Source organism: Ptychodera flava, chromosome 15, assembly GCF_041260155.1.
Source record: "Ptychodera flava strain L36383 chromosome 15, AS_Pfla_20210202, whole genome shotgun sequence".
In the NCBI taxonomy this organism is placed as follows: domain Eukaryota; kingdom Metazoa; phylum Hemichordata; class Enteropneusta; family Ptychoderidae; genus Ptychodera; species Ptychodera flava.
The window spans coordinates 1,277,995-1,305,950 of NC_091942.1; the positions used below are offsets into that span (position 1 = coordinate 1,277,995).

At 36.5% G+C, this 27,956-nt stretch overlaps 1 protein-coding gene across 2 annotated transcripts; it reads left to right on the forward strand.

Annotated features, from left to right (window-relative positions):
* LOC139150819 (endosomal/lysosomal proton channel TMEM175-like) lies at positions 1 to 27,886 on the forward strand. 2 transcript variants are annotated; one of them, XM_070723219.1, is made up of 17 exons: positions 1 to 337; positions 5,756 to 5,794; positions 6,381 to 6,475; positions 7,494 to 7,545; positions 8,547 to 8,582; positions 12,021 to 12,104; positions 17,055 to 17,129; positions 17,395 to 17,487; positions 17,917 to 17,998; positions 20,160 to 20,298; positions 20,496 to 20,646; positions 20,999 to 21,043; positions 22,610 to 22,776; positions 23,221 to 23,307; positions 23,671 to 23,731; positions 24,517 to 24,576; positions 25,711 to 27,886. In XM_070723219.1, the coding sequence occupies exons 1-17, from the start codon at positions 125 to 127 to the stop codon at positions 25,816 to 25,818; spliced, it is 1,587 nt and encodes a 528-aa protein (XP_070579320.1). In that variant the 5' UTR covers positions 1 to 124; the 3' UTR covers positions 25,819 to 27,886. The 2 variants fall into 2 exon arrangements, with proteins under 2 accessions (XP_070579320.1, XP_070579321.1); XM_070723220.1 differs by having other exon boundaries at positions 25,546 to 27,345.
* Positions 27,887 to 27,956: the final 70 nt, after the last annotated feature.

Below are 27,956 nucleotides of genomic sequence, written 5' to 3' on the forward strand. Positions count from 1 at the left end.
AATCGGTTTCCCGGCTAACTTTTGGTATGGGGCTGATCCAGTCATGTGAGTGTCACGCATCTTTTGACATCACCGTCATATGACAAGCAAAGGTCCTTGACCCGGCCTTACTCAAAGTTAAAGTATGAGGGCGCTTCACATAATAATCATGGCGAGCCTGCCGAGTACGGAAGATGACAGCAATGTCGCCGAACACGATCCCAGTATTAAGACGGACGAACCTGAGCCTCACGGAACGATACAATACAGCAGACAGGACAGTAACCATTCACTCACTGCTTCATCGCGCCTTCAAGCTTACAGTGACGCCATATTTTCCATCATTGCAACAGTCATGGTGAGCTCCTATATTGCCGGTGTAACGTAAGGTTCCGGCCAAGGTGACCCTGTTCCAGATGCAACACACACCCTGTGTGTTTTAGCTCTGCATTGCAGGGCTGTGTGTTACCGGCGTTATACGGTCTCCCATCGGAGATAGGTCGTATAACGCCGGTAACATACCCTGCCATGCAGAGTAACTATGTGTGTCATTCATTGATGTAAGTTAAATAATAATACTTTATTGCATAACAACACACTCCGGGAAGTGCGGTAGAGCAAAACAATCAAACATTACACACATGTTCAGGTAAGACTGCTGCTAGGGATGAATCTGTAGTGTAAGAAATATACCTTTAATAAAAGAGGCTTCTTGTCCTCAAAATTCATGATGTACAGGAATTTCTCTCTGTCACTGAAGTATTCAAAGTTCTCAAAATGTGATTTCATACTAGTGAAAAGAGATATTTCTATTATGAACATATTTGTCACACTTAATAATATAATTAGAGGTTATAAACGGCAAGCGAAGGTATTTGGTTGCGGATATAAGACCTCTGGGGTGAAAATTAGCATATTTGGCGGGAAATAATCACCGAGCGAAGCGAGGTGATTATTTCACCCAAATATGCTAATTTTCAGCCCAGAGGTCTTATATCCGCAACCAAATAGCCGAGCGCACCGTTTATAACCTCATTATAAAATGCCAAAGTTAAAAACAAGTGGACAATTGTCGTTCTTTTAGGCCGAAGTTGGAACGAGAGTTCAAGAGCGCACAGCCTCACACAAACTCTGAAAAGAACGTTTCAGAACGCGCGCGTGCACAGTTGATTCAATAAAATACGGTAAGGTAACGCATCGATATTGCGACAACGATTTGAAGAAATTTACTTGAAAAAAACGCTCAAAAAAACTTTAAAAATTATGTTGTTGTCACATAGCCGTCGCTGCTTACAGAAATTCTTCATTTGTGTCTCATCGAGCTGCACCAGACTAAAATTTAACAATCAAAATCAATCTCAAGCCGTAGACTTGTTCGATATTATGGCGCGTTGACGCGTTGAACTCTCAAACTGGCGTTCGAAATTGCGCGAGCTCAAAAATGTTACGCGACGCGCAGGTCTTCTTGTTGAGGATATAAACCCCGGCTCCAGCCAATCAGATTGCCGGATTCCAGCTAAGCATATTATAATGAAACTCATACAGAAGACTTACAAAAAGTACGAAATCTCTCATTTAACGGGATTCTTGGGACTGACCTTCTGCCGATCTCAATTTGTAAATTATGATCAGAAATACGAAACTTGGTAATCAATTTCCTGCAGTTAATATTTGTAATATCCATCAAGTATTCCTCAAAAGTAAATAAAGTTTTAAATTTTCTGTACGTTCTTAGTTTATTTTTGTCCACACTCTGAGTCCTTACATCATTATGTAAATCATTAATCCATGAGACACGATATCTTTCTTTCAGTTCTCTGTGAACTGTTTTAACAGTGAAATTAATGTTACAGATATTTGACCAGATAGATCTTCCACTATACCGTAATTAGCCAGAATATACTGAATATACTCAAACCACTGGGAGTGGTGCTTAGCAGTTGTATATGCAGCACGTAGTAGAATATCATCTGATAAAACCAATCTATGCCAATATTTTATCATATGTGGTATAACAGTGAACTGAATGGGGTATCTACCCAATTCACCAACAATACCAGCTCGTGGAGCTTGTTTAGAAACACCAAGGGCTGCGTTCACAAATAACGATTAGGGGGGGGGGGGGGGGCTGGGGGAATCTCGATTGAAATCTTATTTTTTTCAGATCCCCCCCTAAGTACCCTTAAAAAATTTTCAAATGCCCCCCCTCTATATGGTCAAAATTTTTCAAGTCCCCCCCCCCCCAACTATCACAGGCCCGCATATTTGTAAGGATGTGAGCGCAGAAAAAATAAACATGTATTGCGCCGTTCTGCTCACAGGTGTTCAACATTATTAGCACTTTGTATAGTCATATTCCCAAGGCAAGTTCTTTAAATGCATCAGTGAATTTTTAGATGTATTGGTCTAAAAGCCAACTTGAGTTAATCCAACTCTGGCCAGGTCAATTGCTCCTGTTGAAGAGCACACAAAATGCAATCATGAGAGAGTAGGAAAATTGTGAATTCTGGCTAATTGCGGTATTACACAGTGACCTACCAAAAAATTGTTTCAAAACTACAAGACATATATGAATTAGATGCTAATCAAAATTTACAATACCGGAAGGTTAAAATATTCCATCAAATAAATGTTTTAATCTCTGAAATTTTAGGTGTGATAATTGCAAATTTGGTCAAAAAATAAATAATTCCATTTGGTCACATATTTTTTCTTTTAGTCTTTACTATTCAAAGTTTTACTTCTGTATCATTTTATAATAAGAGTGTGAAAATTTAGAAAATCAAGCATGGTGACCATATCTTTTTTCTTTATTATTTGATTATTCTCAAATGCCAGAATTCAAACATTTCTATGTTTTCTTCCATGTGTTGCTCTCTGGCCTGATCTTGTGTACAAGTGAGTTTCACTGTCATGAGTGTCATTGACCAAAACTCTTCTTCAACTACCATGTACATCAGAGTCAGAGCTGTCTCTGTCACTGTTCAGGTATGCAGTGACAGTGACACTGCAGTAGCAGGGTAGTATCTGATAGTGACAATACCCGTAGGCAGTAGCTGTATTAACTTTGATGATTTTGGCAATATTTTTGTTCAGTTTTACAACTGCGTTCTTGTTCTACTCCCTACAGCATGTTGAATTGTCCCGTATTCAGCTTGCTATCACAGCCTACATGTATGTACTGGTATGTGTACCGTGCATTTGTATCACTGACAACTGACTGTCAGTCTAGACTCCAATTAAATTATCACTAAATACATGTTCATATTTATATATACAGGCTTTGTCGACAAACTAAATATTGTGTGTTTGAGCATGCTGTAGGGAGATAGCAAGAAACTCCAGTTGTTATATTGCATTGGAATATTGCAGAAATCATTAACAGTTGTAGCTTCTGCCCTGTTACGAGGCTCAAGTTTGTTTTTTACGACAAATCACACGTTTAGATTTTTCGAGATAAAAGTCATGAAATGTGACAAAATGGTTCTAGATTTTGTTTTATCATTACTAACATTACAACATTTTGATGACAAAAAATGGTATTCATTTTTCATTGAATTACCTACAAAAACTTGGAATTGGAAAATGTAAAACTCAAAAGGGACCCAAAAATTTTCAAGTCCCCCCCCCTACAGGTAGAGCAAAATTTTCAAGTCCCCCCTCCACTACCCCCAAAATTTTCGAATCCCCCCCCTGAATTCCTCCAGCCCCCCCTAACGGTTTTTTGTGAACGCAGCCTAAATACCTGTAAAAGGAAATACTTACATCATTCATAAAATTCTTCTTATCATTGATTTCGTTTCCCCAAATTTCACATCCTTAAGTCATAATGGGTACGATCAAACGATCAAAAAGATCTAATGCAACTTTGACAGGAAAACCATTATTGTGAGACATTCCCTTGTAAAGGCTAAATAAGGCTTTTGTTGCTTTTAACTTGAGGTTGCGAAAATTGCCCTTAAATTTACCATTAGGAGTTGTTACAAAGCCAAGGTAACAATATTCATTCACCAACTCAAGTGGTATACCATTATAAAGTAAGGTAATAATTTGAGAACCTGTTAGTTTTATTAAAAATAATCACCTTAGTTTTCTTAGTACTAATTGTAAGCTTCCATTTTGAACAAAAATGATACAATTTATCAAGACAACTTTGTAATCCTGCTTGCGATTCAGACATTAATAGCAAGTCATCTGCATACAAGAGACAACTAATAGAGAGTGTACCAAATTTGATAGGGCAGTCATTAACAGAGTCAAAAATCCCAGGAAGATCATTCAAATAAATATTAAATAAAGTAGGACTTAAAGCGGGAATTTTGAATTTTCCTGACGTTTGGAATTTTGAATTTTCCTGACGCTTTGCCTGATTTGCTTCAAAATATTTACGCTATACATATATCCCCCCCTTGATTCCAAAAACTGTTTCCGTTCCGTATTCCTAAATTCATAGTGCAATACAACCATATTTAGGGAACCTTCAGAAATTACAGGGGGGATTGGGGAGGGTCACTTTTTAGAAAACTGTTCAAGGGGGAGGGTCATTTTTTATAAACGTATCTTGGGAGGGGGGTCACTTTTGACAGAAGCTGATTTTATGGCCAAACCTTAAGTTTCACAATTAAAGAAGATGCACCGTATCTAAAACACCTTGAACAAAACTGATGAAAGACAAGAGACAAAAAATATGCAACATTGTGATGAAGTGTATATCAATCTTCAAATAAACATAAATGCAAAGATATTATTAGTTTTATATTGGAAATTAGTGCATAGTTCTCTCATAGACTACCATGTAATGGTACAGTGAATCAACATTTCAGTGAAATTCCAATCAAATTTCTTGCACAACCATGGACTTTAAACCACTCTAGTCTAATCAAGAACATTAAATACCAATAATCTAGTACATAAGTGCACAGATTTACATATAGTTTTGAATTGGAAAAAAATTATTCATAGTTTCATCATAGACTGCCATGTACAGTGAACCAACATTTTAGATGAAATTCCCAAACCAAATTTCTTGTACACAAATGCACATGTTACGTCCCACTTCAAGCAAAGTTTTTATCAAACATATATAATATACAGATATAACATGTTTTGTAGGGGTCAATTGTCAATAATTTGCCTGATAGACTCCATGTATTATGATTTGATATTTTTGGATGAAGCACTAAATCAGCCACATCTTTCCTTCTTAGTTGCACAAAATATGGTGACCGTTCCTCAAATGTATGAAATACCATATCTCTTCAAAAATGCTTGCGTGATAAATTGCGACAGTCCCTCCAAAAACACAAGCCCTCCCCTCTGTAATTTGCCCCTAACTTACATAACAATTAAACCAACAGTTTGGATGTAGATAAGATATGCAGATACGATACATAGAGTCACTTCAGGTGAACAAACTTGCTGGAAGAATGACTACAATATTGCTTTCCCTTTCAACGCAGCTGATTTACTCATAATTACAAGCTAACAGCATAATTTATTGACATTTGAGCAGAACACTAATTTGTGAAACAGCTGGAATTTATCTTGAAATATTTCATCCTTCTAATACACAACAATTACAAATGATTTTAATTTCATCTTTCATTCATATACAAGTTGTATGCTTTATCATGGATGATAGAAAGTTTAGAAACTTCACTGTTGGTCAGAGTTATAAAACAAAAAGCTATGCATTTTTATCCATAACTTGGTATTTCTTGACTTTTGTTAAAATATGCGTTACTCTAACTTTCAATTATTTTTTTCTGCCGTACAGATCCTGCCAATTGCTCACCATGAAATCAAGTCCCATGAGGTGAATTACATTCAATAGATAGTTTAGGATTCAGTAAATGTTTTAGCAGATCTAAAGTGTGATTTATATGCATACATTATTAAACTTATTAATTAAGAGGGGAAAGGATAATGTATCCCATTAATATGTTGTGATTCAGAAATGACTGTTTCAGAATAGATGCATGACAATGGAGTTCTTTTGTTTCAAAATATTTGCCTTTATTGTGCAACTTATCTGTTATATGCAGTCAACCCAACTTTTGGAGTATATCCATATTTCAAAAGAAATCAAAATAATAAGCTAAATGAATAAGGTACAATTCATAGTGCCATGTTGACTTGTTAAACACAGTCACTCAGGATTAGGCTCTATCTCAGTGAATAAAATCCAATTTTGAGATGAATCAATATTTTTACAGATTTGGCAGTGATTGTAAACTATAATAACAGAGTCAGTGTGTTGACTGATGCTCAATGTTTTAATCGAACCACTCTCTTTGTATTTGTCCCTGATTCATTTAATTGGTATGTCTTCTATCTTTCCCATTGTGCAATTCTTTCTGCGAACAATAAGCAAAATCTATGTACTTTCTTATTTTCAACAGAGCCTGTATGAAACATTGGGAGAATTATCGCCTCTCCTTGTTGTGTACTTTATGTCTTTCTTTGTTGTGAGTGCTGCCTGGGCTGGTCATGTATGGTAGGTTGACCTTTGACCTGTGGGTCATTATCATCAAGGTGACTACAAACTGGGCGATTTCACATACTTATAACAGATCTGGCGCCACCACCTTTATTGTTACACAACATGGGTTCAAAAGTGTGTTTATTATATCATATTCTGGGCTTGATATGAAAGAAGTAAAGTAAATATTCATGCTTTTATCAAAATGTACGACATGGTAATTTGAATATTGAAGGATATTCATCAAATTTCAAGAGTGCAAGTGACTCCCTTTTAAATATGATTTACTTCAAATACTAAAAAGTGTCAAAGTTTCTCTGTTTATGACAACATCTGGTACAAATTTCTCCTTAACCTATACTGACAGAAATATATTATTGCACTGACATAGAGGGCCCAATGACTGTGAGAGGGTGTACTTGAATTACATTTGGACTAGTGCTGACAATGTTTAGCTCTCACTATGAGGTGAAGACTTGAACTAAATGTCTTTAACAGACTGTTGAATGAAAAGACTGCCTAAATCTCATACAGTAGTGAAATGTTGTTTAGCTCAATCAGATTGCATGATGGAGGAACTTTTGCATGATCCATTTGAAAAGAACATCTGTGTTTCTGTGTCAGTTTACAAATCCTTGATGTTCATGGTAAACAGTGGCAGACTATAACAGCCGCCAACAAACTGAGCCATTGATTTAAAATGAAATACTGGTGGCTTTTTGACTCAAAAAATGTATTACTTTTGAACCCTGTTCCTCCAATAGTAAGCTCTACGTAGTCCAATGAGTTGGCATTGCCAGATTTTTCTATGAAATTATGTGACTTGGATTGTGTGCCTGGCTAGGGCAGACTGTTGAGGGCACATCAGTGTATGGTGGGGGGCGCTGTATGTAGTGAAAGAGGAGTGTTGTGATCATTTAGGAACGCAGCAGCCAATGAGAAAAATATCGCAGCACTTTGCATTCTGTAAATATTTTGGAATGCATTTTCTGTTACATGACCATCAACATTTCTTTTTTTTTTTAATTTTCAGGGTTTTCCAGACTATTGCCAATGCAGATGATGCAATTGTACTTCTCAACCTGGTAAGCGTGTTTCAATCTAAAATGTCGCACACACTGGCCAATATGCTAGGCTTTAACACAGGAATATGTCTATACTCCTGAATTGAACAGTGATGGTTTGGAAAAGTTAAGTGAATCTTGTTTATAGTGTCAATAAATGCATGAAATGTTATAGAAATAACGGACGACGCGCTGACCATTAACGTTTTATTTATGGGCAAGGGCGAGAGGAAAGCCAAAAATTAATGGGCGAGGCTTGCCGAGCCTGTTAATTTTGCTTTCCTCTCGCCCGCGCCCATAAATAAACGTTTATGGTCAGCGCGGAGTTCTGTTATTTTCAATTATATTATCAACGAATCCCGAAAACCCTCAAAATTTAAGAAAATTTCCCGTGTGAACGACAACAGGGCCCCAGAACATGTCAGTGAGTAGTGCGCGCACTGCAAAAATTTTGCAAATCCGGAGATTTTTTTTGAAAAAAGCGTCTAAACTTGGCCCACAAGTGCTCCATTTTATTTTGTGGTTGATTATGATCTTTGTACAAATCACAATTTTCGTTTTAGCCTGTAAAGTTACTATGTTTACGATATTATTCATATTCACGGGCATGAAAACAAACCATTACTGTGTATTTGTGGGCAGTCACGTGGTTCAGCTCGACCAATTAAAACGCAATGGACAGGGCATGGTAATATAATAGACTGTTAAAAGAAGTGTACAATCTGTGCTGTACAATATCATCATCATCATCATCATTATTATCATCATCATCATTGGTATTATCATCATCAGCTTCATCATCATCAATATTATTATCACTGGTATCTCAATCATGAATATCATCTTCATTGGTATTGCCATTGTCAACATTATCATTATCAGTATCACTATCATCATCATCATCATCATCATCATCATCAGCATTATCATCATCATCATCATCATCATCATTATTATCACCATCATCACCATCATTGTTATCTTTATCTATATCATCATGTCTATTTCTATGTTCATTTCAGGGGATCCTGATGGTGGTGACATTCCTACCTTTCAGTGTAAGTGTATCTATTATGTTTCAATATCCACTGAGTGACACTTGCTGTACCATTAAAGGGACAAAGTCGGCCTCTTTTCATGAATTTTGTTTGATACGAGTCACTATGTATATTGTCTGGACATGTTGAAAGATACTGAATGAATAGGTGACCATGCATATATTCGACCCCGGTTTTTGACACGATCAATAAAACCATCGCGAGAAAGAGTAAATGGTCATGACCATTAATTCAGCTGTTCACCGCTGTGAGCATCCGCATGTGAAAAAAAAACACTGTTCACGTCATGTCATATAATTATATGGCGCCAGATCGACAATGCAGTGTTTGGGATTCCCCTACAATCGATGCCGTCCTGAAGTTATATTTTGACGGTCAGCTTTGCATGCAGAACTTGACAACCAATCCTATTCTTCAATATACTGTTCTTTGCTGCGAAAAGGACCTTTTTCGAAAGGGCATTTCAAATACCTACAAGCTGCAACAATCGCGGCGCTGTTAGCCGACAACAACAGTCTCTCTAACTGTGACCTATTGCCCAAATGGCAGCTTTGTTTCCATCTCGTACAACTCCATGGAGACTTTCCCATGGACCAGCAAACACAAAAATGTACAGATAAAAGTTCGAAGAATATGTTGGTGTTCGGGGCATGAATTTTACGATAGTCACAGCAATTATTGATAGAGGCTGATTTCCTGTAAGCGGCTGTTTGTGTTTGTTTAGCGGTCTTTGACTTCAGGCAAATCACTATCAGTCAGTGCAGCAAATGCTGCAAAGACTGCCATGCGATGCGAGTGACCAGAAGACAAGGGGGACTGCTGCTGTCATTGCTGCGGTCATTGCCATCCATGTACTCACTTGTGGTTCAAAATACCGTTCAACTTAACAAATAATTACATGAGGCCCAGAGAAATCCACCATCCAATAACATTCGTACAGATTTTGTGTTAAGAGGTAACCAACAATCGTGACCAGTATCGCTCTGCGGTGACACGATGTCACCGATGGGCGATGTTCAGTTGCACTTCCAGCCGCAATGTTTCAAAGTTCAACAAGTGATCATCTGGATCATGTCATGTTTGCAAAAACACGGAATAGCAGCATGATGTCCTAACTAAAACTCTACCAAGATGTAGGTTTATCAATTTTTGCTCACAATAAAATACAAAATATGCACTCTAGTTTACTCTGCTAACTGTTTCACTATCAACATCACTGTAGCAATAGATCTTACTATCATAGAACCATTGGATCTATGGTTTTATTAGCTACTGTAGACTACAGTCTATAGAAGCTATTGGGATGGGTATCCGTCCGGCGTCCGTCGTCAGTCTGTATGTATGTATGTATGTATGTATGTATCTATGTATGTATGTATGTATGTATGTACGGTATGTATGTATGTATGTATGTATGTATCTATGTATGTCGGTTTGTGAAGATGTTCGTCCACTCAAATATCTTGAGAACCACAATACTTACAGGTTTGATATTTGTTGTGTAGATGGAAAATATGATTATGAGAAACTCTTTTTTTGTTTTTTGATATTGTTGAAAATATGCAAATTAGCTCAAAAAAGGCGTTTTTGGTAAAAATCTTCTTCTTCATAACCGCTGGTCAGACAGCTTTGATATTTGGTATACAGGTCCCTAGGGATGACCTAACTTAGATTTGTTCACATTGTGATGAAATATGCAAATTTGTATTTTTAAGGAATTTTTTGTCATTTTTGGTCAAAAAGTTATTTCATCAAAACCGCTTGTCTGACAGCTTTGATATTTGATATACAGGTCCCTAGGGATGACCAACTTAGATTTTTTCACATTGTGATGAAATATGCAAATTTGTATTTTTTAGAATTTTTTGTCATTTTTGGTCAAAAAGTTATTTCATCAAAACTGCTCGTCTGACAGCTTTGATATTTGGTATACAGGTTTGTAGTGATGAACTGAAGTTGATATATCAAAATTATGATGAAATCTGCAATTTTGTAATTTTGGGGCAATTTTTGCCATTTTTGATCAAAAAATTTGTCCCTCAAAAACTGCTGATATTTAGTACACAGGTTTGTAGGGTTATCTTATTTATAGTGCATCAAATAGTGATGAAATCTAGCAATTTTGTATTTTTTTGGCAATTTTTTGCCATTTTTATAGGCATAGATGGCAGTTTTCTATGCTGGCTATTGATGAATGTCTGTGTTTATAGGGGACACTGTAAGTATGAGCCATACTGAAACAGTTCTCCTGCCATAAGAATACACTGTATTGCCAAAGGATCTCTGCTCTAACTTCATCAGGTATTATGCTATGTTTTGTTTCATAGTCTGTGTCATCCGATAGTTAAACCTACAAGAAAATGCTCTTTAATTTTCACTATATAATACAGTAATTGTTTTGGCTTGTGCTTCTCGTTATTCGTTGTGCTTAAGTTTGTATGAAGGTACAGCCACTCATGCACTCTGAAAAAAACGACGATCTGAAGCAGTGGGCGTAGTAATTCATTATGTGATGGGGTTCAACCATGGCGGTTAATTCAAATCGCATGGACGCCCAGACAAACATTGAACATTGCTGTACAGAGCAGGGAGGCGGTTTTATATATGCTTGAAGCCATCTATGGTCTTTGTTTGGGTCGCCTATTGATTTGACAGGGGATTTTTGCCATCGAAAAATATGTAGATAATGGCCAACTTTGTCCCTTTAATCTGTTTTTCTTCAGCATATGTAGCTGTACTGTTCGGTCGATATACCACAAACAGAATGTGTGAAATTCAATTAGCATAGACATTGTTTAGACACAGTCCCTGGAGGGACCGTGGTTTAGACAATGAATTGCAATGTTGCTGAGTCAACAAGGGAGCATTACCTGTGCATGCACATTACAATGAGTACGGTAAGTTTGCCATGTACAGGTGTTCTGCAGTGACAGGCACAGAAAAATAATTATGAAAGTCTACCATTGTACCTTTGTCTTTTGATATTTTAAATTTCCTTAAATGTCAAAGAACTGTCATTTTACAGGATATTTCACTATAAAGTTCTAATTCACATGTCAACAAGTGTTCCTGTTGTCTGTTCCTCAGGGCTGTGTAAGATATTATGTAAAAGTTGTTGTACCTTGTGTGTTTTATCAGAGTGTTTCTGACATCTGTTCCTCCTGGCTTTGCCAGACGCAATCTAAGAAGTCTGGTACATCCAAAGGCAACAATTCAGTGTTCTTGATAGCCAGGCCTTAATTCCCTTTACATAAAGCTTCACAGCAATCAATACCTCATGCTGGTGTTGGTGTTCTACATCACAATTTTCTTAAGTATTTCCAGCAGTCTTTCTTGAAGCAATAGACTGACACAAGTAAGAATTTTTCCACCCTGTTAGTATTTACATCAGAGTCATCGATCATGTCTTGAATTGATTTCATTATTTTTCCTTCCCAGTTTACTTTGCTGGGTAATTTTGTCTTTTTCAGACTACCCATAGGGATCTATTCACTGTGCATCATTATCATTGGACTCCTCCAGGTTAGTCTTGAAAAGCATACCTTCCAGCCCTCTTTCAGCATGGAATAGGCCAATCACCCACTACTAGCACCCCTCTTTCAGCATAGAAGAGGCTAATCACCCACTGCTAGTACCCGTCTTTCAGCATGGAAGAGCCTAACAATCTACTGTTAACAGACAGAGTAATATGAGGTTATCATGAAAATACCACAAAAGATGCGCAAGGACATTGGCGCAATATATCGCCCGACACGAAGCATGAAAGCAGAGGGCGATGTGCGGTGCCAATGTCAGAGTGCATCCTTTTTGGTATTTTCGCAAGAACCTCATTATTATACATCTCACATTCCTGACTGGGGCATCAAATTGTTAGAGTAGTGACCGTTTTCGTGCAATGTCAACAATTTTTCTTCTGATTTATAGCGCAAATGTGCAACACTGTCTGGGACGCGCCTAGGCTCTGCACTGGTACGTACGGAGAGCACTCGTCCATTGAGTCCCTTGAAACCATTCAACAGTGAACACGCAGATAAAGCCGCAGGGGATGGGGCGCCTTGAAACCGTACATGTTACGGAACAGGCGTTCCATACGGCTTTTTCAGTGCATGCAAAATTCTATTGTTCTCGATGGCAGATGTATAACAATGAAAGATATCATGATGCATACAATCTTCATTTCTCATTTTCAAAACTTATGAAGAGTTATTATCCAATCTTATGAGGAAATAAAAGATGACGATGACATTCAAGCGCAGACTCGCCTGTTTTATGCGAGGGCAATGCTCTTATTCAAGATTTTAAATTTGCATCGCTTTCAGTTAAAAACCACCTGTTTACTGTTTTCTGTGATGTCACTTTTTAGTCCCCACGGACACCGTCCCGGGGGGACTTATAGGTTTGGTCATGTCCGTGCGTGTGTGCGTCCGTGCGTGCGTGTGTGCGTGCGTGCGTGCGTGTGTGCGTCCGTCCGTCCTTCACGCAGATATCTCAGAGATGCAAGAAGCGATTTCATTCAAACTTGGTACAAGGATTACTTCATATGTCATACAGATGCACGTCGATTTGTTTTGTGATACGATCCAATATGGCCGCCAGGCGGCCATTTTATTACGATTTTTTCATGTACAGAGCCATAACTCAGACATGTTTCAACCGATTTTATTCAAAGTTGGTACAAGGACATTGACCAATGTCATAGATATGCACGTCATTTTGTTTTGTGATACGATCCAATATGGCCGCCAGGCGCCATTTTATTACGATTTTTTCATGTACAGAGCCATAACTCAAGACATGTTTCAACCGATTTATTCAAAGTTGGTACAAGGACATTGATCAATGTCATAGATTGCACATCAATTTGTTTTGTGATACGATCCAATATGGCCGCCAGGCGGCCATTTTATTACGATTTTTTCATGTACAGAGCCATATCTCAGACATGTTTCAACCGATTTTATTCAAAGTTGGTACAAGGACATTGACCAATGTCATAGATATGCACATCAATTTGTTTTGTGATACGATCCAATATGGCCGCCAGGCGGCCATTTTATTACAATATTTTCATATACAGTGCCATAACTCAGACATGTTTTAACCGATTTTATTCAAAGTTGGTACAAGGACATTGACCAATGTCATAGATATGCATGTCAATTTGTTTTGTGATACGATCCAATATGGCTGCTGTGTGGCCATTTTGTTACGATTTTTTCATATGCAGAGGCATAACTCAGGCATATCTCAACCGATTTTATTCAAAGTTTGGTACAAGGACATTGACCTATGTCTTACATATGTACGTCGATTTGTTATGTGATACAATCCAATATGGCCGCCAGGCGGCCATTTTATTACTGATGTTTTCATGTACAGAGCAATAACTCAGACATGTTTCAACGTATTTTATTCAAAGTTGGTACAAGAGATTGACTAATGTCATACATATGCATGTCAATTTGTTATGTGATACGATCCAATATGGCTGCCTTGCGGCCATTTTGTTACGATTTTTTCATGTCGAGGGCCATAATACTCTAAGGCATATCTTAACCGATTTTATTCAAAGTTGGTACAAGGACATTAACCTATGTCATACATACATATGTATGTCAATTTGTTTCTTGATATGATCCAATATGGCTGCATGGCAGCCATTTTGTTACAATTTTTTCGTGTCCTTAGCCAAAACTTGGGCATGTCTCAACTAATTTTATTCACCGATTTTATTCAAACTTAGTACAAGGACATTGACCTATGTCATACATATGCACATTGATTTGTTTTATGATACAGGCCGCTGTGTGGCCATTTTTTTCCGATTTTTTTCATGTCTGGAACCATAACTCAGACATGTATCAAGCGAATTTATTCAAAGTTGGTACAAGGACATTGACTTATTTATACATATGTATGTCGATTGGTTTCACAAGATGGTCCAATATGGCCACATGGTAGCAATTTTGTTATGGTTGTTTCATGTCGAGAGCCATAACTCTGGCAAGTCTCAACTGATCTTATTCAAAGTTGGTACATGTACATTGACTTACGTCATACATATACATGTTGATTTTTTAAACAGTAAGATCAAATATCGCTGCATGGCGGTGATTTTGTTACAATTTTCAGATGTACAGAGCCATAACTCAGACATATTTCCACCAGTATCATTCAAAGTTGGTACAAGGACATTGACCTATTTCATACATATGCTCGTCAATTTGTTTCACGTCATGTAGCAGTAACATGTCAATTATTGAAGTTTCGTATGTAGGCTGATATGTCAAGAAATACGTACTGCATCAAATTCATGAAACTTTATACAGATGTTAACTGATGTTAAGGTCACATTGCTTTAACATTGAAAAAGACATTTATCAGTGTCATTTTAATTAATTTGTAATTGCATAAGTAATGAACTTTCCTAATTAGGGTGATATAGCCACAAATTAATACAACGTCAAATGTGATGAAACTTGATACGATGTTGATCTCATAGTGTTGTAAATACTGCATCAAACTTTATGAAATATGGTACCAGTGATAATCTGTCAAGTGTTAGAATCGTATGCAAAATGTTTTGCAACATCCTGTTGATTAATTCCTAGTTGACTCATTTTATGAACTTTAGGATGGTGGCCTACATTGGTTTTATGTTTTCATCACCATGGAACTCATTCTTGGCCATTGAGCGCCATCTGTATCAAAGTATTTTATCACAGACCCAGGGTTCTGCCCACGCCGGACGGCGCTGGACGGGCCCGTCCGGCATCAGAATTTCCGACCAGCATTGACAAGTGACCGACCGGCACTTGCAGTTCAATGCTTTGAACAATCAACATGAATGTCTATGAGTGACACTTTTGAGGTCAAGCAGTTCATAAAATTGCATGAAGAGTTGATGAAAACAATGGTACTATAGAATGCCTTTCAATAAAATGCTATTTAAACAATACACTGGTTGATTACCGTACGCTGATTTTGCATATGAAAAGCTGTTCAGCTGTTGAACGTACGTTCACAAGATCATCGCCCTAATGAACTAGACACGGTTTTCCTGTCACACAGTATCTCTGTTCGATCGAAAGAAGGAGAAAAACTGAAGTTTTTTTGCTTTGTATCAAGGTTTATAACACCACAAAATGAAGTAGGGAAGCGAAAATGAGCACAAAAAACAGGACTTCTAACTAAAACGTACTCTTCAATGTTCAGTTCAAACTCAATGAGTGGCATTGTGGAAAGACTGCATGCAATGAAAGTCACGAGCAAGTTTGGTGTCAACGAATCCAGTCTTTGAATTATCAATGAACACTCACTTATTTTTCAGGTCAATAAGCCAAAAGTTACTTGTCCGTGGCAACAAGCCTCTCTGTTTGTGAATTTTCCCATTCTACAATGACTATCAAGAAGCAATTGAAGTGAATTTGACATCGAGAAATTCCACTTTCAAAACTATGGCCGATTAGCCAACCCCTAAGTTCTTGGTTTAAACTCTATAGAGTCTGCGCTGAGCAGTAACAAGACCACCTAGGTCATTTGAAAAAACACTGGATGCTGGTACAGTGCAATGGTAATCCAAACTTCATAGTGGTGAGGGATGATATAAGCACAGGAAAATGATGACAAAAAAGTGGTACATTATTTTTCAGAAGCTTCAAAAGATTCCTTTACAACTACTAAAGATTGTTTTCTTTCTGTTTTGTTCAGTTAAACTGAAAAAATACTTTGAAGGTACAGTGGAATTGGCTATTATTTGTATATCAAGCCCTAAGAATGTAAAAATACAAGCATATAAATGTTACAGTTTTCATGAATATTAATGCTCATGAATATTAATGAGCCGTCCAGCACTCTTGGAACTCTGGGCAGAACCCTGCAGACCTAATTAATGACTCTTAGGACATGTAATCAAAGTACCCATTAACAAGTGGGGACTGTGTCATCAACGATGACTTGTTGTACGTATCTTTAGTCTAATTTTTCTGTGAATGTTTTTAAGACAATGAGAAAAGCTTTTATCAGGTTTATCGTAAATTGACAGGTTTCACATACAATCATGTGCAAAGTAACAGCCTTTTGTTTGTTAACTTATCGATTTTAACATTTGACGAACTGTTTAGAAAAAAGTCCGTGGGTTTACTCAGTAGACTGCATATCTCTGATAACCCCCTTGTTTCAGCAGTTCTGAATTTTTCCATTTTCACATATAGTAAATTATGGAAAAGCTGGTGTAATTGGATTTTTTAACTCCTTTCTGTCATTTAACTTTTTATTTATCTGTTTTTGTCCATGTTATGTTGGACGTTGGAGGCAGTGGTTTGAGTAGTAATTTTAGCATACAATGTGAAAACAGTATTGGTCAGTAAAGGTTCAGTAGTCCATTGTTATTGCTAGCTACTGGCTCTTAACTACATTTTTAATGCCAAAAACAACTTTACATTATTTATTTTGCTTTATATTTCCCTCAAGACTTTTACAGTTGTGTACGCATTCAAAGAAGGTGAAAGAATTCTTACCCAAGAGATCTATACAGATCCATCAAAGGTAAATTTCAAATCATTGCATCGTCAGTATCTTGTAAAGGCAGAGTCAGATATTTCAAGTAGTTTATTTATAGTGACCCAGCTTGACCAATAAACCCTTTCACCACAATGGTTTGACCCATTTCTGTCATTGCAATTGTAAAGTAGGACCTCTATACACTGGGAAAAGGAGATGAACAGGTTTAGACTGAGTGGTAGACAAATTGGCAGTAGTACTCTATACAACATGATTTTGATTGTGTCATATTTGTCTACAATCACTTCAGAACAAGAAACGAGCAGCGTTGATTCAAGTGTTGTTGACCAATCCTATGATCTGTCTTGTTGCCACGGTTGTCGGAGCAATAGATGGTGCTGCAGTAAGTACTATGACATCCAATACCATATAAGGATTTGTTGAAAATTTATTGATGAGACTTTTGAAAAGCAGTAATATTGTGTGTGTGATGCTATACTTTGGCAAAACGCTACCAGGCTATAAGCGTCGTGCCAAGAACAACAAAATATCAGATGTCCCTTTTCAGTGATATTTTCATCGACGGCAAATGCTCAATCATTTTTGTTGTCAAAAATTCCCCAGACTATAGCATTTTCTATGTACTGCATGTACATGTATCATATTGGATAGATTCCATGTAGGTTTTGAAGGAAATAGTATTCAGTTATTTCCTCTGCAACCAGTATTCATAAAATATACACAAAGTGACAAGCCACACCAAACCAAAACAAAACCTGAGAAGTTTTAAATTGTTGCCATCTTTCATTTTGTTCTTCTTATATCATTTCAGGGGCAGGCATTGCTTTTATTGCTGTTGTTTGGACAACCAGTCAGGAAAACTGTGTTCTGGTTTTACAACAAATGCAAATTTAGTAAGTTGCTAACCCATATTTAAGCTGGTCACCCCTATTTCCCTGTACACAGGTCCACATTCACCATTGATAACGATGGGTTTGGGCCAAACCATGGTGGTGAATGGGTTAGCATTGTTGCTGGTTCATTCATTTATTAGCTTTACAAGCAGAGACTACTATCTACTAACAATAGACAGAATATGTTAGAAATTTCAGTTGTGAATTCACCTTGTTCAGTAGATGAATGACAATCTTTTATCAGAAAAATTTCTCAGATTTTCAATTACCAAGCAGTCAACCCTCTTTGCCGTTTTACAGATTTTTTTCTCAAATTTGCAGTATCAGACAAAATCTGACATTGAACCTACTGGTACAGTGAAAAAGGGCTGAATGTTAATTATTTTGTTTTGTCCAGTTTTTCAGAGATTGTTTTATTGTTTCAAATGAAAACCGTTCAGCTTTTTAGCTCCGCTGTCAGCGACGCGGAGCTTATCAAATAGGTTGATTTTCCGTCGTCGTCCGTCGTCGTCCGTCGTCCGTCGTCGTCGTCGTCGTCGTCGTCCGTCAACAATTGCCTTCTCCTCTGAAACCGCAAGTCCAATTGCTTTGAAATTTTATATGCGGTTCACTTGGGGTGACCTCACTTAAGTTTGTTCAAATCGTGGTGAAATTTGCATATTTGTATTTTTGGGGCATTTTTTGGTGTTTTTGGTAAAAAAATCTTCTTTTCTCAAACCGCTTGTCCGATTGCTTTGAAATTTAATATGCAGTTTACTTATGGTGACTTCAGTCAGATTTCTTCATCGTGGTGAAATTTGCATATTTGTATTTTTAAGGCAATTTTTGTCATTTTGGTAAAAAAATCTTTAAAAATCTTCTTCTTCAAAACTACCGGTCAGATAGCTTTGAAATTTGGTACATATGTCCCTAGGGATGATCTATTTAAGATTTGTTCAAATTGTGAAGAAATATGCAAATTTGCATTTTTAAGGCAATTTTTGCCATTTTTGGTCAAAAAATGTATTTCTCAAAAGTACTGGTCTGATAGTTTTGAAATTTGGTATACAGGTTTCTATAGATGCACTTAGTAATATATATGAATTCTGATGAAATCTGTAATTTTGTATTTTTGGGCAATTTTTGCCATTTTTGGTCAAAAATGTGTATTGCCAAAACTACTCATCTGATAGCTTTGAAATTTGGTATAGAGTTCCTACACATGAACTAAATGATATGTATTGAAATTATGATGAAATCTGCAATTTTGTATTTTGGGGCAATTTTTGCCATTTTTGGTCAAAAATGTGTATTTCCAAAAGTACTCATCTGATAGCTTTGCAATTTAGTATACAGGTTCCTACAGATCACCTTAATGATATTTGTAGAATTATGATGAAATCTGCGATTTTGTAATTTTGGGGCAATTTTTGCTATTTTTGGTCAAAAAACGTGTTTCTCAAAAAGTACTGGTCTGATAGCTTTGAATTTGGTATACAGGTTCCTACAGATGAGCTAAGTAATATATATTTAATTTCTCCTGAAATCTGTAATTTTGTATTTTTGGGGCAATTTTTGCAATTTTAGGTCAAAAATGTGTATTTCAACAACTGCTCATCTGATAGCTTTGAAATTTGGTATACAGGTTTCCATAGATGAACTACATGATATTTATTGAAATAATGATGAAATCTGCATTTTGAATTTTGTGGCAATTTTTCCCATTTTTGGTCAAAATATGTGTTTCTCAAAAAGTACTGGTCTAACAGCTTTGAAATTTGGTATACAGGTTTCTATAGATGAACTCAATTTGATCTTTTGAAATTATGATGAAATCTGCAATTTTTATTTTGGGGGGGCAATTGTTGCCATTTTTGGTCAGAAAATTTTATTCTCAAAACACTACTCATCAGATAGCTTTGGTTGACATGTTCCTAGGGATGATCCGATGTGATATATTCAAAGTATGATGAAATCTTCAATTGTGTATTTTTGCAGCTTATTTTAGCCACTTTTTTCTGGCCACTGCATTGAGCTATCAAAGATTTCCTCCTTCTTCATCAACATGTGTCAAAAATAGTTATTCTCTACATAAACACAGCGGAGCTATATCGGCCGCTAGGTCGCTTGTTAAATTACAAATGTCTGAGAACAGTCTTCATGGATTCTTATAATTTTGCAGGAATTGGTAGGACTTCTTTACCAGATGCCGAGTTCATTCCGGACAAATTCACAAATGAAGTTCTTTCCATGGAACGTGTGGAAGCATTCAGTGATGGAGTCTTTGCTATTGTTGCAACACTAATTATTCTGGATATCTGGTATGGCATCAGACTTTCATCTCAAAATCTTAGTCCCTGCAACTGTCAGAACTTACTGATAGTTACAGAAAGTTACAGAAACTTGTCGCCATTGACATGTGTGATCGATCAGCAAATATTTTTTTTCTGATGAAAATTTGTCTACCTACATCCATGATTCCAACTACTAGCATTTGTGAAATATTTTGTTCTCACAGTGAAGACAACGTCCCTACACAACAGGAACTGAAGGATCATGACGGTGATCTGGTTGTGGCTCTACAGAAAGACTGGGCTGTATACCTGGCATATCTGGGTACATTTATCACAGTGGGAATGCTGTGGTTTGTTCACCATTCTGTCTGTCATGTGAGTATTAATGTCACACAGAGACTTGATGATTGACAGAGTCACATCAGAGTGACATCAATCAACAAATCTGCAAAACTTGGCATGTGACTGTAAGATGAACATCACTGGTGACACTCTCATTGATAACATGTAACATGATTCCATTTCAACTGCCAGTCACAAGTACATTCCCAAAGTTTTCATCAAAGGCACCTTAATTATGACACATGGCATGGTCCCTCCACATACTCATCAATAAAGTTTTCCATTTTTCAGGGTCATTCCTCAAAAACTACTTACGATCATTTGTCATCTTCTGAAGACAATATTCACCAAGCTGGAAATTGTTATTCATCCATTCTTTTCACAGTTTCTACTTGAATGTAACAAGCTCATGTCATCATTCAATACATGGGTAAGTACAGAATTCAAATTCTGATACATTTGTAAAATCACTACATGCATTGGCATGATGAGGAGTATGCACTCACAGACACTCGTGCCACAACCTTCAACCTTTCCATCAAGTCCTGATAGAATATATAATAGTCATTGAAAGCCCTAGAAGTTTAAATTAATCCAGAGTCAAAACTGTGAAATCCGCCATAATTTTAAATACGATAAATGACAGAGATTTTCCACACATTAGTCATACAAACAACGCTAGAAAATAGTCCAAAATACTCATGAAAACATTCTGAAATACTCATGTAAACTCCTGAAATTATCAGTGACTGAGTGAGAGAATTGATATACCAGTATAAGGAGGATTACATACAAATGGTATCACCGTCATGATTCATTACCAAAGGTGTGATACTGACAGCTTTGCTTGAGTCTGGAAACTCCATGGACTGTTACTTTTGATCTACTTTCTTCCAATATTTTTGTTCTGTTTTCAAAATATAGTATCATGTTCTATTACAAAAATCATGTCAAGTTACTCAGTGTTCAACTTATCAACACAGCTTGCATATGTGCAGTGTCTATGTATAATATTTGACAAGTGAATTTCAGTCCTGACCAAAACTCATTTGTCAAGAATTACCTTTCATATCATACACTACCGGTATGTGTTGTTCCTGCAAGACTCATATTTTGTACTTCAAAATACTTGAGAGAGAAGAATAAAATTGTGTTCTGGTTTCACAAAATCTAATATAAATATCAACCTAATAAGTATTTGTGATTCAATTGTGTTGGACTATATATAGGAAGACTTACAGTCAAAACCGGAATCAACACTGAAATGGATCTAAATGTTATCACACTTGTGTAATTGGTTCGTAAAGTTGTTCCAAAAATTGCCTCAGAAGTTGCACTGACTTGTTTTAACTGCAGTGAAAAACAATGAGCTATGATAAACACATACCAGGAGAGTTTGTGGTGCACTTCACATAATACACTCCATATCGCCGCCCTGAGTTACATTGTATCACAGCAGAGTGAGAGTTGTCGTTAGACTTTTGTTGCCTTTGCATTGTATGCAGTTCTTTTGCAAAAAATAATGATCCATGGGAAAAGAGGTGTACATATGCCAGAAACTGTACATGAGAAAGTTGTCGAAATGTACGGGGATGGAAAGTCAGGAAATCTTTGCCCTACTCACACAGACACTAATCAATTCCCACTGGCTGACAGGCTTTGTTGCTTTATCAACAATTACAGTTTTAGCCTACTGTACACTGTCATCCATCTGTTGTTTGCCGCAACTTAACTACAATTACCGATCCTGTAGTAAATTTTGAAACAACTTTACAAACCAATTACACAAGTGTGATAACATTTAAACCAATTACACTGTCCATTCTTGTCCAGTTTTCATAGTAATGTACCGTAATTATATTGTTTTACTTCATTTCCTATTTGGCCAATTCCAGACATGGCGACATCAACTAACTTGTTATCTTCACCATTCATCTCATAGAATCAGTAATTATTTTTTGACCCTTAAGTCAGTTCTCATCTTTTCTCTCCCTAGTCACTGGCATGCATTGGTGTAGCACCATTGGGTTTCAAGTTAACAAGTCAGTTTGCACTCTCTGACTATGCACACAATGAGAGAATAGCAATTCAATTCAACTGTGTCATCTTATTCCTAGCCAGTATCTTCCAGATGATGATGTTTGTCACTGCACTCTGCAAACCGTAAGTACAAGGCCACTTGTGATTTGACTCAAAAAGGTTAATTTTTTTGGTGAAATTCATATTTTTAATAAAAATATAAATACATTAATATTAATGAGTGACACAGTACTAGTACCAGGTTTCCAAGTTTCATTTGTTGTTGAGGTAAAATCAGTTAATCCCCCTGCCTATGCATTACTAGGATATTTAAAATGGCAACATCAAAAGTTGACAAGCCAGCACTCATGTAAAGGATGATTGGTGGTGCCATCATGTGACCATCATGAGAAATGATGTGCTTCAAGGGACACCTTTGACCACACAGTGCTCCTCCATAAGGAGAAACATATATCATTCTCTTCTCGAATGAACAAGTTGGGAGGTAGAAAAAAATAGTTTTTTTTGTTTTGTTTTTGTATATGGAAAGTACAAACATAACACTGCATATCCGTATTTCCTCACCAGGCAACATAGAATTCATCCAAGTGCAAGTTACAATGGAAGAGAGCATGGCTATTTGACTGCTAAGTTGTCTGTTTATCCTTGCATAAGGTAATTTGTCTCTCTTTACATAACAATTTTCTGTTTAAGAAAGATTTCCAATCAGGGAGACATTTGGAAAATGTAAAGCTTGTATACAACTTTCAAGACATCTGCAATTTTGCTTGGACCCTTTAAACCATTATGTCAAAGAGACAGGTGGTTGTTACATTGAATGGTTTTTGTTTTCAATTATCAGTCATTAACAGTTTACATGTACAATGTGGAAAACCACTCGAGGTCTGTCGATGGGTGTTGATATTCCACCAGCTATGGCTGTGCAAGTTCAGGGACAACAGTGACAAAAATCTCCAAGGAATGGCATACTTTAATGCTAACAAAATATTTTTGATGTCATATATTTTTCTTTTGCAGTCTTTTAATTTACTTCATCAGCTTCCACTCAGACATTCTATCAACGGATATGTTTAACTTTGTAAGCTATTTTCACTTTTTAAATTCTTGATACTTTGTTTATGTATGATATAAAATAATAAGTCACACTAAAATGGTGAAGTAAGGAGTTACTTCAACACTATATTTTTATCAACAATCCAAGCACATCAAGATTACTAATACAGTAGTTTTCTGCTATTTTGGAAAAACACCTGGTTCATCAGAGCTTTGATACGACTCCATTGATATCTCACATTACACCCCAATAGAATAATTTAGAAATTGGCAACATTTACATCTCCATTAGGGCATATAGGGAAAGACTGCATTAATCTTGCCTGTACCTGGAACCCGCGTCCTTGCCTGACCGACTCTGGTGACAAACAGAAGACTTTTAATCCCTCAAGGTGCGAATGTTCCATTGTACGTTTATCTAATCCAGCTGATGCCATTGTAGGAAAGGCAGGTCTGTGAAATTAATCCTCTGATAACTAAGTAGGGAAGTGGGGTATTCCAAAGTTAATGGAGCTTCCCCCCCCCCCCCCCCCCCCCCCCCCCCCCCGTAATGCTGAGATTGCTATTTGACCCTTTGAACTATGACCCTTGATAACCTATGGCATGAGGGAATGTAACCCACAACCACAGGTGCATGTAACTGCCAACCAGAGAACAAAAGTTCAATGATAACTCAGTCATAATTTCATTTACAACCAGGTCTCACACTAAAATGACTTAATACCATGTGTGTACAGTACTACAACTTTACATAAACTAGGTAATGTTCCAAGTAACTCTGTCTACGCATTTTTTTCCATCTAATTCCAGATGCAACTTGGAATCCCAATATTCTTTATCCTTCTGAAAGTCATCTTCAACTGCTTGAAGGTATGACGCAGCTTGCATTATTCATATTTATTCCGACTTTTTATGATTTTAAGGTAGAATGTATCGGGACAGATATTTTGACTCTCAAACTTTCACAATTCTTTTCTGATATACCTGTTGTGGGGGTTCATTTTAAAACTCTTTGTGTAAGAAAACTTCTCACCAGCTTAGTTTTTTGAAATTCAAACACTTTATTTTTCTCCATAGAGTTAATGGCAGCCATTTTGAAGTTTTAGTAGAGATAAATCTTGAGATATTTGTTTCTCTAGTACCAAAATTTGCACGGTGACCCCTGATTTTTATTCTTGATTTTGAAAGTGAATGGTTGAAAGATTCCTTAAGGAAAGTTTGAGCAAAATTTTAAGTCTTTCACTTTCGAGGCACATACTACCTTAAAGCATAGACCCTCAAGGGTCTATGCTTAAAGAAGTGATATTAGCAGTGCTAGCGGTTGGAATAGAATCTCTGGTTCTCATGTTAGTATCAGCGGACAGTTACTACTCAGTACATGGTATTAGATGTTTGTTTCCCTTTGACTGTTTTAACAACTAAATCAGTTTCTTTAGAGTCAAAGTTGAACAACAACCAGTACCTTTTGAAAGGTTAAACATTTTCACATCTTCCAGTCTTGTCCACACAAAAAGCAAAACAATTATTTTAAAATTTGGGTATCTGAAATTTAATACTGTCCTCATGCCGTATTCTTCACTTTGTGTATATCTAGGACAGTATTTCTTTGACATTGCATTTAAAACAAGACAGATGTCAATGTTATGTATTTAACAAGGTGATACACTTTCCAACCTTGAAAATTCACCTGTGGATATTGCAGTTATTGTATGTATGTTTGATCAATACTGTGGTAAACGCCTTTTGAAAAGATAAAACTCTCCAGTTTTGCTAATGTTTTTGGTTTTTTCTCTCTTTCTCACACCCTGTCTGTTTTATGTGTGATATTTCTATCCTCAGCATAAAAGGTAAACTCTATAACCTGGACTTGCATGATCTTACTGGAATCCTGTTTGATTCCTTGTGCTGTGCTTTCCTTATTGTGTTTGTTTTAGTGTCTGTAGTGAAATGTGCCTCTTCTCCGTGTCCTTTTCCATCCTTGTATTCTTTCTCTCCTTTTCGAAGAAACGGAAGATGAAAGCCATAACAGAACAAAGCACATCTGGATACACTATCGATGACAGCAGTGAGGATGATTTGAACAGAGAATGCACAAGAATAAGGGCTGTTTAACCGTTTCACCACCATGGTTTGAACCAATCTCATGTATGGAAAAGTTGGACATAGGAAAATACAGTGAAAGGGTTAATGCATCAATCTATGATTAGTGTCAAGAGCTTCCTCTTCAAGTAAACTGCCCAGCTAAAGCTGTGGAATACATGATATATTGATACTTGCCATGGATAATATTATTATTGAATGCAGCTTATCTGAACAATAGACTGAACCCGGAATTTTAATCGACTGTGGTACAACAAAACCATGTGGACAGACACACATAGAAATGCGTGTATTTCCGTTTGTGTTTGTTAACATGCTTTGTTTGTACCATCATCACATGATCCCTTGGGCGTAATGAGTGTGTAAAACACTGCATGACTGTCTTATTCCTGAGTAGAACCATTGTGATCAATACACTTTGCACAGATGAGTATAAATATTGCTGTGTTACTCTTCAAGTATTACATGGCTTGTAGGTCTGTCTGAAGTGAATATAGAAATTACTGTCTTAACGATAGAGTTGGGCTAAACGTGTCTGTGTTACTTCTAACCAAATGCCTTGTCATATTATTAGTGAGTGAATGCAGGGATTAACAAAACTCCCACTGTCCTAATCTACTTCGCAGTGAAACCACAGCTATGGGACAGCCACCGAATCTGTTTTTAGCCCTTTGACCTTGTTTCAATGGCTACAAAACATTTGGAGCAAGTACTTGGCCTAAGTTCTTGCCTTCTGCACCAGACTGTATGAGAATCCATTTTGTAGAGTTCTGTCTTATAATAAATACTGTACAATCAGTTCTGACAATACAAACAAAATAGGCTTGAGGGACTTTTCAAACATCCAGTGTTCTGATTTTTTCTGTATGATTTGCCAACAAACTCAGTTGCTTTCAATTGGAATGTTTAAAATTTATGAAACAGTTCTGATGAAATTGTGTAGATATTTATATGTCATGACAATCAGCGTTGAGACATTCATGAAATTTGATATCACCATGTTGAACATGTTACACATTATTCATACCACTACAAGGATGGAATGGCTGTCTAAAATGACAACTGATGTGCACAATTTTTGTATGAACATTCGGGTCAAATTTACAAAGGAATATTGATTTCATTCTGTCCATGGATTTGTATCTGCATGTACATCTAAATGATGGACTAATTTTGTATTGATGAAAATATGAAATATTTTTGGAAAATAATTTATGTTTTTTATTTCTTTAGAATCAATGATGAAATGTATAAATGAAAGCTGCATTGTACAATTTCATGTAGAGTAAGTAGATTTAAGAAGATACATGTATCATGTGATTGAATTCCACAGATTACTTTGGTATCATGTAAATGAATGAATGATCAAATATATGCATATACACATTTATGCAATGCAGTACTGTAGGAATGTTGGAGCTGTATTTATTTGTCATTTTAGATACATATAGTGTATATATGTAGCTTTTAATACTGTAAAGTATGGGCTGGAACGTGTATCCAAACTTCATTAAAACAAACTTTTTTCATACAGTTGAACATATTCTTTTTTAATTAAAAATTTTACAACCCTGACCCTATATCATGAGTACATGCAATTGTTCAAACTACATTGTGAAAACTTCAAACTACATTGTGAAAACTTCAAACTACATTGTGAAAACTTCAAACAATGCACAAAGGGGACTGACAGACAATAAGTTTGAATGCTCTAGACAGTAGATCAATTCAAATAAATTTGGATATAAAAATTGTCATGTCTGGAAGTTGGAATTACATCCAAGGGACACCTCAGAGAACACGTAGAATTGTATGTGTTATAAGAATTGCTGATTGATCATGAAATGATCTCAAAACTTTCCTCACATCATAAAAATCAAGAGCTGTTCACAGTCACACTGCATGAGATCCCACACATACTAAATAATCTGCACAGCAACTGATCAGAGATTAAAAGTGAATTACACTTTATTTCACAAGTTTTGTAACCAATTTTACACACATGAGCATGTATGAAAGACACAAATATTAGCTTCTGATGAAAGAGACTTTGTCAAAAATAAAAACACAGTTTCCTCAAGATTGCAGTTGTGATTTTAATGCTGTTCACTTCAAAATCTGAGGTCAATCAGGACATTCCAATGGAAAGT

Bases quoted from the DNA above. Each gene is read 5' to 3' on its own strand.
- LOC139150819 (XM_070723219.1), top strand. From the start codon at position 125: ATGAGGGCGCTTCACATAATAATCATGGCGAGCCTGCCGAGTACGGAA. The intron at 5,795-6,380 runs GTGAATTACATT...TATTTTCAACAG, and splicing joins ATGAAATCAAGTCCCATGAG to AGCCTGTATGAAACATTGGG. The intron at 23,732-24,516 runs GTAAGCTATTTT...ATCTAATTCCAG, and splicing joins CAACGGATATGTTTAACTTT to ATGCAACTTGGAATCCCAAT.